Source organism: Schistocerca nitens, chromosome 6 (genome assembly GCF_023898315.1).
Source record: "Schistocerca nitens isolate TAMUIC-IGC-003100 chromosome 6, iqSchNite1.1, whole genome shotgun sequence".
Taxonomy (NCBI): domain Eukaryota; kingdom Metazoa; phylum Arthropoda; class Insecta; order Orthoptera; family Acrididae; genus Schistocerca; species Schistocerca nitens.
The window spans coordinates 315,706,076-315,721,849 of NC_064619.1; the positions used below are offsets into that span (position 1 = coordinate 315,706,076).

A 15,774-nucleotide genomic window follows, 5' to 3' on the forward strand; every position below is an offset into this window, starting at 1 on the left:
CCGCTCTTCGCCGAGTCGATCGTTTCCGCGGACGGCACAAGTGAAACGTCACGCGCCTGGGCGTGTCACGTTCGCAGGGATTGCCTGCCGGCTGCGTGACTCAAGCAGCTGCGAGGAACCCTGCGCCGGTTCTTTGGCAGCCACCACCACCGCCGCCCCCACCAGCGCCTCTGGACGCCAGCGGTGGCTCGTCAGTCAGTCGGCGATGGCCACGCGCGCTCTACGGACTCGGATGGCGGCGCGGACGCTGCTGCTGCTGGCGGCGCTCACAGCTGCCGGCGCCTTCAACCTGGCGGACAGCCCCGACGCTGCCACGGTGCTGCAAGACCCCCAGGGCCAGGACGGCAGCTACTTTGGATACAGTGTGGCGCTGCGGAGGGACGACAGGGGGCCTTGGTGAGTGCCGCCAAAACCTGTGCCGCTTCTGAAGATGTATGACTCGCAATGTGGCGCCGTCATACACAGTACTAAGTAATCAGTTTGTTAGTGTGACATTCTTAAGTTGACGGGTGTACTGTCAGACACTGTCGTCTTCCTATATCGGTGGCGTGACTCGTCGCCTTGATCAGGTGCTACTTGAAACTGTAGACTTCTTCTGAATTCAAAAAAAATGGTTCAAATGGCTCTGAGCACTATGGGACTCAACTGCTGAGGTCATGTCCCCTAGAACTTAGAACTACTTAAACCTACCTAACCTAAGGACATCACACACATCCATGCCCGAGGCAGGATTCGAACCTGCGACCGTAGCGGTCGTGCGGTTCCAGACTGTAGCGCCTTTAACCGCTCGGCCACTCCGGCCGGCCTTCTGAATTCGTTCAACCTATTTGCCCATAGAGTGCAATATTTTACGCGAACTTATTGCCTGCTAAATAGGGTGATTGTTGCATTCTGCCGCGCGGGATTAGCCGAGCGGTCTCGGGCACTGCAGTCATGGACTGTGCGGCTGGTGCCGGTGGCGGTTCGAGTCCTCCGTCGGGCATGGGTGTGTGTGTCCTTAGGATAATTTAGATTAAGTAATGTGTAAGCTGAGGGACTGATAACATTAGCAGTTAAGTCCCATAAGATTTCACACACATTTGAACTTTTTTTTGTTGCATTCTCTGAACTACTGTTGTTTTCCCGGGCACCAATTTTTACTTGCTACTAGCTAATCTATTGCGGCTCAACTGAATGTCCAGCAGGGCCATGGGCCGCTCAAAGTGGTCGGTGTCTTCATTATGCTGGCCTCGACGTCGGAGGAGAGAATTTGGCGAATGACGGATCGTTGGAAGCACTTGTCTTTCCCCTGCATGGAGGTAGCGGGCTGGAAAATTTTTGGAAAGGTGATAGATGCGCCGTAGCGCTTTATTCTGGATCCGTTGAACTTTTTCTTTAGGCGTCTTGGCTGCGGTTTCCCATGCAGGCAAGCGTAGTTCATGGCAGATCGTACTGACGTTCTAAAGAGCAATTGTTCTCATTCTTCAGGGAGTGCAGGTCGTTCGTTAATCATTGGGTACAGGTCACCTAGAATGGCAGTTTTTTTTTTCTCCCGGACGTCATGTTTCCATGTCAGCTGCCGATCAATGCCTAGGCATTTTGCCATCGGAGCCCATGGTACGGGCGCGTCAGTTTTCTTTCTCTCTCTCTCTCTCTCTCTCTCGCTCTCTGCTACGGTCGCAGGTTCGAATCCTGCCTCGGGCATGGATGTGTGTGATGTCCTTAGGTTAGTTAGGTTTAAGTAGTTTTAAGTTCTAGGGGACTGATGACCACAGATGTTAAGTCCCATAGTGCTCAGAACCATTTGAACCATTTTTTTCTCTCGCTCTCTTGCTCCATCTTTGAAGGAGATGGCGATCAGTTGTTTTCTGGCATTGCATTGGCACCCTTTGTTTGTGGAGGACGGGGTTCTTTGTTGGAGGATCTGGGGAAGAACCTCCGAAAGCGCTGACCGGATTTGCTGCCGTTGCCACCTTAATTTGCCGCACGTATGTCATCTTGACGCTTTCTGCACCTAGTGTAGTTGTCGTAACATCTTTTACGGCAGTAACCAGCTCTCTAGTGACCGCCTTCAATGCTTATCGGAGCTGTGAGATTTTCTTCGATGATGACTCGTCATTAGCCGCCCAGCTTCTTCTCTCTACACATAGGGTGCTGAATATTAACGGATGTGTATTGTGGTGTGTGCTGTATCTTTATTAAACATCGTGTTTGCTTTTGTGTCGTCTCAGGGCTGGAAATTTTATTTGACATAACGTTACGTTTACGAGGGGCTACCTGTCGAGTCGCACCAAGGACCACGACACGCCATTGACATCAGAAGATAATTGGATCTTGTTTTTTTCGTAGCCTTAGCATTCTTGATGCCTTGCCTACTTAATTCGCTAATTCGGCAATATTTTATCCTTTCGTTTTCGTATCTCTGCTCATATTGTGATCCCGTTTTAACGTAAAAGTCTCTTGCTACATGTTGCTTACTGCACACGCAGCGGTTCCAGGCAGCTTGTGGACGGTCGCCATCGCATTTGGCGATAAACCTGATCTCGGACTGCTGTGCCATTGTGTAAGATTGACGAGCGCTCTGTGAGAATTTGTCTCCTAATAACTGGACCCCTGCTTGGTTGTGAACCTCTATATCGCTCGGGTAACGCCTTGGCAGATGAAGAGCAACGCCTAACACTCTGTTTAGTACCTTCCGTAGTGAGTTAATGTGCGTTCTAGCAGCATTGCCGCGCACTACCGCGGCGTTCTCCAATATTGGCCTTATGAGAACCAGCTATAGTGTAACTCCACAATTTTCGGGTAACGTTGGGCTGCGTTTAGGAACCGGTAAAGCGTCTTCATTCGTCCCAACGCCTTTCCCCAGACCCCGTGGCCTTGTGGTGCCCAAGTCAGGTCCCTGTCAAGGGTCACGCCTAGGTAAGAGGGCAGTTCAATAAGTAATGCAACACATTTTTTTCTGAAACAGGGGTTGTTTTATTCAGCATTGAAATACACCAGGTTATTCCCCAATCTTTTAGCTACACAACACTATTTTTAAACGTAGTCTCCATTCAATGCTACGGCCTTACGCCACCTTGAAATGAGGGCCTGTATGCCTGCACGGTACCATTCCACTGGTCGATGTCGGAGCCAACGTCGTACTGCATCAATAACTTTTTCATCATCCGCGTAGTGCGTCCCACGGATTGCGTCCTTCATTGGGCCAAACATATGGAAATCCGACGGTGCGAGATCGGGGCTGTAGGGTACATGAGGAAGAACAGTCCACTGAAGTTTTGTGAGCTCCTCTCGGGTGCGAAGACTTGTGTGAGGGCTTGCGTTGTCATGAAGAAGGAGAAGTTCGTTCTGATTTTTGTGCCTACAAACACGCTGAAGTCGTTTCTTCAATTTCTGAAGAGTAGCACAATACACTTCAGAGTTGATCGTTTGACCATGGGGAAGGACATCGAACAGAATAACCCCTTCAGCGTCCCAGAAGACTGTAACCATGACTTTACCGGCTGAGGGTATGGCTTTAAACTTTTTCTTGGTAGGGGAGTGGGTGTGGCGCCACTCCATTGATTGCCGTTTTGTTTCAGGTTCGAAGTGATGAACCCATGTTTCATCGCCTGTAACAATCTTTGACAAGAAATTGTCACCCTCAGCCACATGACGAGCAAGCAATTCCGCACACATGGTTCTCCTTTGCTCTTTATGGTGTTCGGTTAGACAACGAGCGACCCAGCGGGAACAAACCTTTGAATATCCCAACTGGTGAACAATTGTGACAGCACTACCAACAGAGATGTCAAGTTGAGCACTGAGTTGTTTGATGGTGATCCGTCGATCATCTCGAACCAGTGTGTTCGCACGCTCCGCCATTGCAGGAGTCACAGCTGTGCACGGCCGGCCCGCACGCGGGAGATCAGACAGTCTTGCTTGACCACGCGGCGATGATGACACACGCTTTGCCCAACGACTCGCCGTGCTTTTGTCCACTGCCAGATCACCGTAGACATTCTGCAAGCGCCTATGAATATCTGAGATGCCCTGGTTTTTCGCCAAAAGAAACTCGATCACTGCCCATTGTTTGCAACGCACATCCGTTACAGACGCCATTTTAACAGCTCCGTACAGCGCTGACACCTGTCGGAAGTCAATGAAACTATACGAGACGAAGCGGGAATGTTTGAAAATATTCCACAAGAAATTTCCGGTTTCATCAACCAAAATTGGCCGAGAAAAAAAAAGTGTTGCATTACTTATTGAACTGCCCTCGTATTTTCCTGTTCGCGACCATGGGATGGAGCCTCCCACAATGCGGAATGGAGTTAAGTTCAAAATAAGTTTCTCGGAGTGATAATCAGAGCCTGGCTCTTCACCGCGCTCATCTTCAGCCTCCACTCGGAGTCCTGTTGCAAAGGACGTCGCACGATGTGTGCCTTTATACTGCGCCTGAATAGTGCAATGTAGTCGGCGCATAACGCCAGTTCGACCCTCAGTGTTCTTAGGGTAACAGTGGTGAATAGAGTATACAACAGCGGCGAGTACGAGCCCCCTGTGGCACTAAACGTTGATTTGTCGAGAAGTCGAGATGCCTTCGTTGCCTCTGTCGTGAAATGTTCTGTCACTAAGGTATGACTTGAGCCAAGGGCACGTGTGACACCGGTACTCTCAAATCAGGAAGCTTGAACAGGAGACCGTCATGCCACACGCTGTCAAAAGCCACGACACGTTTCATGGAATCGCCCCAAGATACTCTCGACGGTCCAGCGCTCCTAATGCCTGCTCATCTAGTCTAAGTAGTTGTTGGGTGGAGTGCCCCCTGCGAAAACCGCAGTGCTCATCCGGTAAGAGGCGCTCTTTCCTGTCAAGTCTGCGTAACAAAATGTTCAAATGTGCGTGAAATCTTATGGGACTTAACTAAAGCTAAAGCTAAATTATCCTAAGGACAAACACACACACCCATGCCCGAGGGAGGACTCGAACCTCCGCCGGGACCAGCCGCACAGTTCATGACTGCAGCGCCTAACACCGCTCGGCTAATCCAGCGCGGCAGTGTGCGTAGCCATTTGGCGTACTTACTTTTCAAAAACTTTCGAAATTGAAGTCAGAAGGATTATTTGCCTGTAATTGTTCGCAAGTCTCGGATCTTTGCCGGGTTTGGCGTTGGTTGCCACCTCCGCGTATTTTCACAGGGAGGTGAATCATCTTATACACTGCAAAGGAATAACACAGTACGTCTCATTTACATCTTTGAGTCTTTAGTCATATGATTCTCTCTTTCGCGTCCATTATCGACGATGTGCTGTAGATTAATTTGTCGCAACATGTACTATCGGCAGACAGCCACCGCAGCGATAGAAGAATCTCTTTGACATGTCAAGAACATATTCATAATTTTACTTAGAAAAGGATTAAACTTGAAACAGATATAGTTTTCCCCTCAGGGAAACAGTTCTAAACTATCATGTCGAAAACTACCTTTTTGTTGATTACCAAGATAACTACCCGACAAAGGACCTTTACAAAGTTTCGTATCCCATTGTCTGTGTGTGTGTGTGTGTGTGTGTGTGTGTGAGAGAGAGAGAGAGAGAGAGAGAGAGATTTACAAATTCCTTTTCTTATCTTTTTTTAATTCGTAACAAGTATGACGTTTAAAGTCTATAACCAATATAAAAAAGCACGATAAAATTCTGTTCTTCACGTATGGTACAGACACCCGTAATGTCTTCTCGCACGTCAAAGAGTCTGCTCATAATTTTAATGTGGATCGGAGCTACGTTTTTTTAATAGGCTAAATTTTAGCATTACGAAATATTTCCTGCTTGAGAACTGAAGGAATAACGCCTTGCGCAGCGGAAGTGGCAACACAGTGGACGTCGACAGTTCCCATTAGTGTATTGTTGATTTGGTGATTAGGAACTGTATGCTACCACCTCTCCTGCCTTCAACGACACAATACTGGTAATGACAATTGCTTCCACCGCCAGAACTCGAACTGCCTCCCTCAACATCGAGTTCCATCACACTTACGTTAATAGGGGGCATCAGTTATACAGACGGGGAACCGCTAGGCGACACACGTAGAATATAAGGTCCGGCATGCTCACCTGTGTATTGACAAAGCTTGTAGTTCCCGTAGGCGGATAACTAACGGTGTGGGTAACTTTCCTACTAGACTGCGGAAGCATATTCCTAACAAGACAAAGTATCCCACATGACTCCAATAATTTTTAAAGTGTTAAGATGTTTGAAGTTTGTCATGTGGTGAAACTTGTTTCGCAGCACTTTCATGAAGTTTAATAATTAAATAAACTTAATTAAGACTTATTTCTGTGACTAACAAGGGGATCGTCAGGCCTGTTAATCGCGGATTTTGATGAGTCTTCGGTGCGTTAAAGAGCAACCTGTCCTGAGTATTTGGCTAGCGGCTTTACATGCGAATGCTTCCTGTATCCGAGAAAATCGATGTTGAAGTTTGGTGAGTACCTTATATGCCCGTGATGTTTGTCATGTTTCGACCAAGCGAGCGTAGCTGAACGGAAAAAATTCAAGGATACCGCGCCGGTGACACGAAACTGCCAACCCTGTGATATTTACTTTTAAGGGTAAACCAAAATTTTCACGAAAAAAATTCATAATGCTTCCGACTTGCTAAAGACTAATAGAGAAATCCCTTCCAAGGCAGAGTCCATAAAAATACATTTTAATTGCGCAGCACTTTGGCGCACCTGCTTTCACAGGAATGATCAAGTATCGAATTTGATCGAAAAAGAAACAAAGTTTTTCTTTGTTTTAAATGAACTGTGGTTTCCGGCACCGCTTCCGAAAAATCCGTGCGCCTACAAGGCAGCAGCTTTCATTAAATGCGCATGGTGCTCTGCGAATTTGTATTTCGATTGCGTCTACAACAAATACAATCCGTAATTCTGTTCTTGCACGGCAACCGATGAAAACGATAACTAGTAAGACGTTTCAGTAATCTATTCTGTAACAAACGAAATAAACATTTGAGAAAAGTTCACTGCAGTGATTGCATTATTAACGAAATTACTACGTCTGAAGTGACTACTTTTGAGTAATTTGACGTGACCTATGCTATTTAATGGCATTCTGCACGATGAAATTGAAAAAAAAAAAAAAAAAAAGATACAGGCTAGACCTGAACCTGTGTTCGGGGCATAATGAACATTGCGAGTGTAGTAGGTACGCTTGAAACTTCAAGATCGATTTTGTCGCATGAAAAGCCACTAGCCAGGTTCTCAGCACTGTTCCCTCTAGAACAAACTGAAGACTCATCAAAACCCGTGATTAACAGGTCTGATGGTCCCCTTGTAAGGTTGACGTGATGTTGGTCATAGTACATACCATCTCTTAACTAATAATATTTTACGAATGCCTCAGTCTGACCCCAGGAACGGTACATCTCAGTGAACGTAATTCTGTCATCAAGCCGCATCGCGAAAAATAGCGAAAATATTACCACCGTGAGATCTAGCGCACGAAACTGTGGTGTCACTTCTTCCTAGGGAATAAACAGATGCTGTAAATCAACTATCAAGACGGGAAACTTCCTTCCGATCTACAGGAAGAGGCACTCACAGCTGTTCGTCTTTCGTTTTCCATTCTGAGGCCACATTCTGAGTCTGTATCGACCTCGCTGGGAAGTGATTGGAGGCAACGAAACACGCTTCTGGCGTGAACCACGTGACGTGGCACTCCGGTCACCGTACTGGACTCACTTTCAGGGGAACCGATGTTTAAATCTCCTTCCGGTCACCCAGAATTAAGTTTCCCACGACTTCCCAGAATCGTTTAAGCTGAATCATGGGGTGCTTCCTTTGAAAAGAACAAGGCTAATTTCATTCCTCTTCCTTGTCGTATACGAGCAGATGTTTCGTCACTAAAGATCTCGACGACGGTGGGATATTAAATCCAAATATTCCTTTCTTGTGACTGGCATATCCTAGCATGAAACGGTTTCTTATAAAAGGAGAACTGCTATGCAAGAATTATTTCTTAGCATGTTCTTCGTTACAGAATTCACATCGCTCTTCCACATAATGCAAGCAGGAACACGCAGCGAAACTGTTTTACAGCTTGCGTAAAAATAAATACTGAGCTTTTTTCCAATTCATGTCGGGGTAATACAGTAACCAGTGATAAATGTTTTGAAGAGATAAATAGACTTTCAACAACCAATACTGAAGTACTTATCTTGTTATAATTATTAGTTTTATTTTACTGGTGTTACATATATAACTTTCAACTTGATAAATGCTCTCTTTCTGCCTGCACATCCTGGTCACCTTCGTCCTGCTATCACTTAACACAGTGGTTCCCAACCTGGGAGTAAATACCTCCTGGGAGGGTAAAATGAATTTTTTTAAGGGGTAAAAGTAAAAGGGTTGGATTGTGTCACAGTCACGAAACTATTTTTAAAAGATCATTATTATTAACATATACATTGTAAGATTTTAATATCAATTACATAATATCAACAATTACTTTTCTTTCAAATTTTATCATTAATGCATAACACGATTCGGTGGAGGTTACAGCAACTGGATCGAATGTGTGAATAACATATTCACATATCCACTCCCTATCCACATACTTTGTAGTTTGCACCGTGCATCTGTGACAGTAAAAGTGAGACACTCATGAAAATTTCTCCTACAAGTTGCAGTTAGTTCCTACAGTAGCCCATAAATCGCATCATTACTCACGTTGAAATAGATAAACAAACTAACAGACAGCCCAACATAACCAGAACTACATAATGCCTGCCATACTGCTTTAACATTATTATTGTTGTTGTAATTATTGTTAGTGGCAGTGGCAGAAAAAAAGTGTTAGCAACCTGAAGTCTTTCAGTTTCTGCAAATTCAGATGTAAGACGTCCAGCAGTCAAGTAATTTACTGCATGCATTTTAATTTAATTGATTTTAAATGTGGGTGCAAGGTACGAGTGAAGCAACAGTCGCTACGGAGACGAGTGGTGCAGAGGTAACAAGTGTCTACCTTTACTGTGGATAGTTAGCACTCTTTCTGGGAGGAGTTGTAGTTGTCACAAGGTACTGGGAACTGATTAATTCTAACACAGTCACACTACTCGAACACCAGCACATGAAAAAGAAACGTGGCATTCATGATTTATAGATATGGAAGTAGACTTTTGACTAAGATGGCAAGGAAGACAAAAGCGAGAACTGAATGGAATTAGTGCATGGCTTCCGATGTGCTGTGACTGAAAACACACAAAATATTTAAAAAAGGTTAAAAATAAGCTTTAACCAAGTGTCGCATTGACTCGTTAGTTCTTGGTTTAATAAGACACATACAAAAAGTAAATATCGTTATTCTTTCGTCATTTAAAAAATAAAAGTATTGAAAAAAATTCGTTCTTATTCTAAAGTTTACTTAAACTTTGGTGCAGCGTTGGTACGGTACGGGGGTGGGGACGTGCGTAGCATCTGATTTTGCTCAGGGGTATTGGTCTCAGAAAGGTTGGGAACCAGTGGTCTAACACCTCCAGACCATGGTAACAGAACTGTGTTTCACTGGGCCACGACCTAGACAGTTCTGGCACCAAAACACGTCAACATCCAACCTCATCTGCCGCAGCAGGACATGTTAGACATCCAAATTGTGTGGATATCGTCCATGAATTCTGACGCACGATTTCAGGGGTTAAAATTTGGGTTTTTATAGACTAGTTTTGATATGTGAGTTTTTTTCCCCTCAACCATCCTCATCCCAAGCAGTCATAGGTTTAGCTCTACACCCGCTTATAATGTTGGAAGACAAAGCTAATACCGAAACTTTTCTCGTTAAGCTGAAAGTAGAAGCCGAACTTTGATGTTACATCAGCTCGTGGTAGGCACACACATTCACCAGAACACCAGAATGTCTCTTGGCTGGGATCATCCCTCTCATACAATCTTCCAGAAAGTCTACCGTCATAATGCCGTCTCGTACCACTTACACACAAGCAGGCATGCGAATCTTCTGATCAGATAACACATTACTGTTAGTATCCTCTCCAAATGTAACTGGGTGACCTTGTATTGAGAAGTGAGCTCTTGCGTGGGACTCTGCTCTAAATGTTGACGCACTGGAATTATCTAAAAAGTGTTCATTTGGTAAAGGATCGTGAAGGACCAAAGTTGGTTTTTCGTAACAATTCGTGGCTCGCAGTGGAAAGATTTCCAGCCACGATCGATGACACATATCTGCAGGTCCAGAGGCTCATTACCATGTTTCGTTTCCAATAGTGGTGTAAATTGGTTATAGGTCGAGATGTCTGCTACTGCTGATAAACCATAGAGAAAACGAGGCGACAGAACTGCCAAATTTGCCTTTCTCTCAACGTGACTGCCGGAATAAAGTCTCCCTCTTACTATTAGTGCACATTGCGCCATATTACCCAAGGTGAATGCGCCGGAAGGCGCCAGGCACCAATCCCGTGGTCCTCGAAACACTGGTCTACCCTCTCCACACAGTTGACGCCCTACCCCTTCCACTCCGCCTTGTTTCGTGACGTATTGACATTGGAAAGATATCACTGAAGGGGTCTTCTGGAACACAGTACTGTGTGGAAGGGTGTTGTTGATTACATGGAAACCGAAGCACATGAAATATGGTATTCTATAATAATTTTAAAACTTTGAAAGATAAAGAACGGAACGGTGGAGGACTAGAATAATAGGTGAGGAAATAAAAGACCCCTAACAGAAGAACAGGCGTGTCAGTGGGCCATATACGAATAGTTAACTAGATCAGTAGAGAGAAAAACCATAAGGTAAACAGGGATTATAAAATATAAAACATTGTTGAGGGTGAAGGTTATAATTAGTATTTAGAGATGAGAAGATTACTAAGAAAACAGGAAGAAATGGGTCACAGAATCCAGCCAGCAGGAAGACCAATAAATTAATAAAATACAACTGAAATCTAACATCCATCCATTCCACCGTATGTTAACGTGGGGAGCTTATCAGCTAAACTTTGCGGAGTTTTGTTATTGTTTTAACAGTTTAACTGACAGTCAAGGACGCAACTTTCACAAATCAGAAAAATCATGTGCCTTTGGTGTAGTGAATGCAAGGACAACCGTCGAAATTTTTCATAAAGAAAAAGATAATGTGTAAATTGACTGCAAATGAACAGATTAGCATTTAAATTTCCTGCCGTCTGCGCCATGTTGACTGATTTGGTGTCGAGGAAGTGCGCATTTTAACGATTACGGTGTTGAATCAGTGTTGTGCTCAAAACGTATAGTTTCCCTTGGACAGTGCTGTTAATTGTTCGAAGAAGGGTATTTGAAAGTAAAAGAAACTAAAAAGGAGATGAACAAATGAGTCAAAGAACTTGTACGAAGTCAATTTCTGCCATCAAGAATATAACACCTTCTTTGTGCCGGTGAATTTAAGTTTCTTGCAGGGCTACGCGGATTCCTACAAGAACACTCAAGAATGGCAGGCGCTCAGTTTTGCAGACCTGGGTGGAGTGTATCCTTGTTTGATTCAATTAGCAGAAGGTCACATGCAGACTACTGTAAAAAAAGTCTCGTAGTAGACTGAGAAGAAGCTTAAATAAAACTTGCCTCCAAGTTAAACTGAATAATAACTTAAGATTGAAGGAAGCGGCGCAGTTGAGATAACAGACTAGCTCGACACAGAAGTAAACCCCTGGTCAGCCACTCCGGGTGGTTTCCGTGATTTCGTTACTCCCTCCAGGCAAATTCTGAGACGTTTCTTTTAAATCACGACGCTTGACTTCCCGTCATACTCCGGACCATTTTTGCCTCATTGAGCTGCTCTTGTGTCTCTAGTGCCCTCGTGTTTCACATACAATACTAACAAAAATTGAAGGAATCATCTGCAGCAGCAGCTTCTAACGTTCCATCGAAACGTGAATCGAGACTCGATTATGATGAACTACCGAAGTCAGGTCGGTTTTTAATGCTTCGGGTACGACATCCATTTTACCTTCTTTTACTTTGCATCTACATTTTCTCTGTTCAAAGAATTTCTTGATATGCAAACAGGACCTATTATTACCATAATTACAGTTTCAGTTGTAACTTCCCAGGAAAAGATCAGGAGTGAAGTATTACCTATACGTAACTTAGTAATAGTCTATCTGTCATGTACGACTTGTACTTCTCAGTTCTAGGCGTCATTTACTGTGCAACGCTGTACGACCCGAAGGGGAAGCCGTGCGGCCGTGAGGCTACACAGCAAACGTGTTCAGCGAAAGGTGAAGGCCAGCCGCGAAGTTAAGAGCACTCTAAAATCCTGATACCGAGTGCTCGTTTAAAGCATTAGGAAGGAACCGACGAAAATGTTAATCCAGCAACAAAATGTATTTTCGTTTATATGTAACTTGAAATCACATGAGCAAATAAAGTGTTTATGTGTTAACGATTGTTAATGTTTTGAAAGTAGTTTCTGCTCGATGTCCGATTCTCACAATATCAAAGCATAAACACGTCAAAGAATAAACGCGTCATCTGTTTCCGCTGCAGTACGCAACAAGGCTAAAACTGAAGACAATACAGAATCCACAAAGGATAAAACTTAGTGAAATGAGAGCCGAAGTGAGTTTATAAGAATCATCTCGCCGATCACGTGATTTTAATGCTTAATGATTAAACTAAACAGAATACGCAGGATTGCACAATGTAAAAATGTTGACCTTTTTGTTGGATTGTCGTATCTCGTTTATTGCTTGACTGTACGATGGCGGGCAAAGGAACTTGGGAAGCGCTTCCATACGTAGGTCTTTACCCGTGTTCCAAACAGTTCGTGAACAGTAATGCATAAGCGGATTATTTCTGAAGGTACTCGCAACACCGACAGAGTCAAACGTAGTTTGGTGCCTTCGATACATGTAGTGCGCTGTTTTGTAAAGCAAAGATTCCTTCTGTTTTTCTGTAGACCACTGGAGAAACTGTGTCACAACAGTCGAGAAAACTGAACCAACAAAAAGACTTTTAGTGTATGGAGAAACACGCACTTGAAGCGCAGGAAGCGCTCGTAAGAATCAAAGCGCAATTGAAGGTTATGCAAAACGAACTATCAACGAATGTACGATGTGGTGGTGTACTGAAGGAGTTGCTTAACGACTGGCAGATATCTCTGGAAACAAGCTGTTCGCCAAACGTACTGTTAGAAGCCAACTGCGAGGAAATTAGTGGACAATCAAGGCTGCGGGCCTAACGGATCACACTATTTGGAGGAGTTGCTAGTTTACAGTGACCTCAACAATGAAGAAGAATATAGATGTTTGACTCATGATTAGCTCGATCCGAACCTTCTGACCCATTTTCACGGGTGTCATTGGGACAAAATTAAATACCAAGGCAGGCTTTCTCTTATTTCCTTAGACAAATGTGTCCCTGTGTCAAGTGAATGAGTGTGATAAATATCTGTGTATAATGTATGTGTTGTTACGAATAATTCTGGGAATTCAGAACAGAATATCGTATAATACAGCGTCAGTAAGTCACACGCTCTTCTCGAATAACACGAAAAGAGTCTCCCAGTTTGACATCCCAGTTTAACAGATGTTTTAAAAATTTCATTATTATTTTTATGCTATTTGTTATGATTCTCACAAAATCCTCAAACTATTCCGTCACAGGAAAAGTTTCGAAACCCCTGCTCTAGATATACTCGCTGGCAGAGGCAGCCAGAAAACGCTTGGAGGAATGAACAGGATAAGATACTTGCAATGTATATGAACAGGATCGTGAAGTCTGTCTCCAACTGAAACAGACCGTGGGTTGCTGACCGCAGTGGGCAGACTCTCGAGTTACCAAAGTTCCGAGCATCGGATTATATCACGTAAGTTTCCCTGATATCGAAGGGATAGGTGATATAGTTGTAGAGAGTCGAGTATTCAAATACACAAATGAGATAAAAGTCTCCCCTTCCACGCTGAGGAATCAGTTGTGTTAATAATACTCGAGAAAAAAAACAGAGAACTGTTGTTGGTTGTACTCTTAAAATAGCTCGGTTTTCCTACATGCATTGCTTTCGTTTTTCTCGTCCTAGGTTTCACTCGGGACTTAACCAAAGGCTTTCATTTTTTATGTTGAATAGAACGTTGCATTGAAGGGTATATTAAAAAAACTGGATCGTTTATATTTCATATCAGCATGAACGTGCCTCCATAGATTACAACCGAGAATAGTTCCAATAACAGTTAAAAATGATTTTAAAAAATCACTAGAAAATTAGTAATTTTGAAAAAAAGCTTCAATGAAAATATTGTATTTCTTTAGTATTCTATGTATTTCCAGAGCGAGATTTTAAAGAATTCTCTTTAAATGTTTTTCAAGAGGAATTCATTAAAAATAAACGGAAAGTGAAGTCGCTAGTGTCGTAAGGCATGATGAGGGGGAGTGTGGGCATAGTTAAAACGTGATGTCACATAACCATAATAAAAATACTACTGTATATTGTTTATATTAGCTCCGTGTTTCATTATAAATTGTATGTATATCTGAACTGGAAACACAACCCAGGATCACTTACTGCAGGGAAAGGACATGGAAGCCTACTATATGTGAAATGGTACGCACAATATTATCGCTGACCGACTAAAAACTACATGCAAAGCAGGCATGGAAAAATTACGCCCTTTTTCCCATGATAAGTTCATTGTTTCATAATACGTAGTGTTTGGCAGCCTCTGTGCATCGATTCTCGGTGTACAATAACTAATGTTGAGGGTCTCAGATAGATGGCTCATATTAACAGTATAATATCCAGTAAAGCCACTCATCGCCAAAGAAATAAAATTGCACTGCTTAAACGGGAAATGACTCGAGTATAAAACTGACAACTGCTATATGCCGTGATGATCCCTCTGCATGTGTATAGCATCTCTAATAGGCGTTAATGGTCTTTCACGTTTTGCAAAGAAACATAGGCTAGTTACAGAAAAATCCCATCTCGAAATGATATAATAACTTCAGTAGGATTATCACGAATTTTTCAGCATCCAGAATAGTTATTATTGTTTGTGCCTCAAAGGTGGATTTGCAACACTCCACGGTATTTCTTTCAGTATTGCGTACTTTATCACTTAATACATTTTTTTCTAAATGACTTAGAGTGACTAAAAGGTCTGTGAAAAAATATACTGATCCTACTGTAAGAAATATCACTAAAAAATAATGCAAGCTGTATATTCGATTCATTTTGTTTGTAAAGAAGAGATAAATCTCACTCTCTCGCACTACCATGCGCAAGTTTTCCAATCTTAATTTGCCGACTCTCCACTACAATTAGTTAGATTCTGTTCCATTACATCATACCTCGCAATTATTAATTGACTAACATTCTGCAACCTGAGCCCCACAATATCATGAGCCCACTTATATCGTACTTTCATTTTCTTTCTACTGATTCCGTTCCATTCGCTTATTTACCCAGAGCTGGTCACAGAGCACCTTATCGCCGTCCAGCCAATTTATAATAACATTAGCTTCATCCTCCATACGTCAATCTTCTGATGGATCATGGGACGACAGCAGTTGCTAAAACCTTATACTGTAGATCTGACACATTCATGTGTATTTATAGTTCTTATTGCACTCGATTTCGGTGTTCCGCTGCACTATGTTCAGGCCCCCTCTATCGCATCAGGTGATCAGGTGGATTATCATTGACTCCCAAAAATGCTTTTGTATCGAATAGATCAGCTGTTGCCCAGGGGACGCTCGATGCCAAGTAAATATTGCACTCATTACATCATCACCGTCCTCCTCCTTCAATACTGACGTTCAGGAAAAGT

General features: G+C 43.3%; 1 protein-coding gene across 1 annotated transcript in view; it reads left to right on the plus strand.

Moving 5' to 3' along the window:
• Positions 1-212: 212 nt before the first annotated feature.
• Positions 213-15,774, plus strand: part of LOC126262537 (integrin alpha-PS4-like) — a 200,876-nt gene continuing 185,314 nt past the window's right edge. The window contains exon 1 of the mRNA XM_049959216.1: positions 213-396. Coding sequence (XP_049815173.1) covers positions 233-396 — 164 coding nt within the window. The 5' untranslated portion in view covers positions 213-232. The remainder of the gene's footprint in view (positions 397-15,774) is intronic.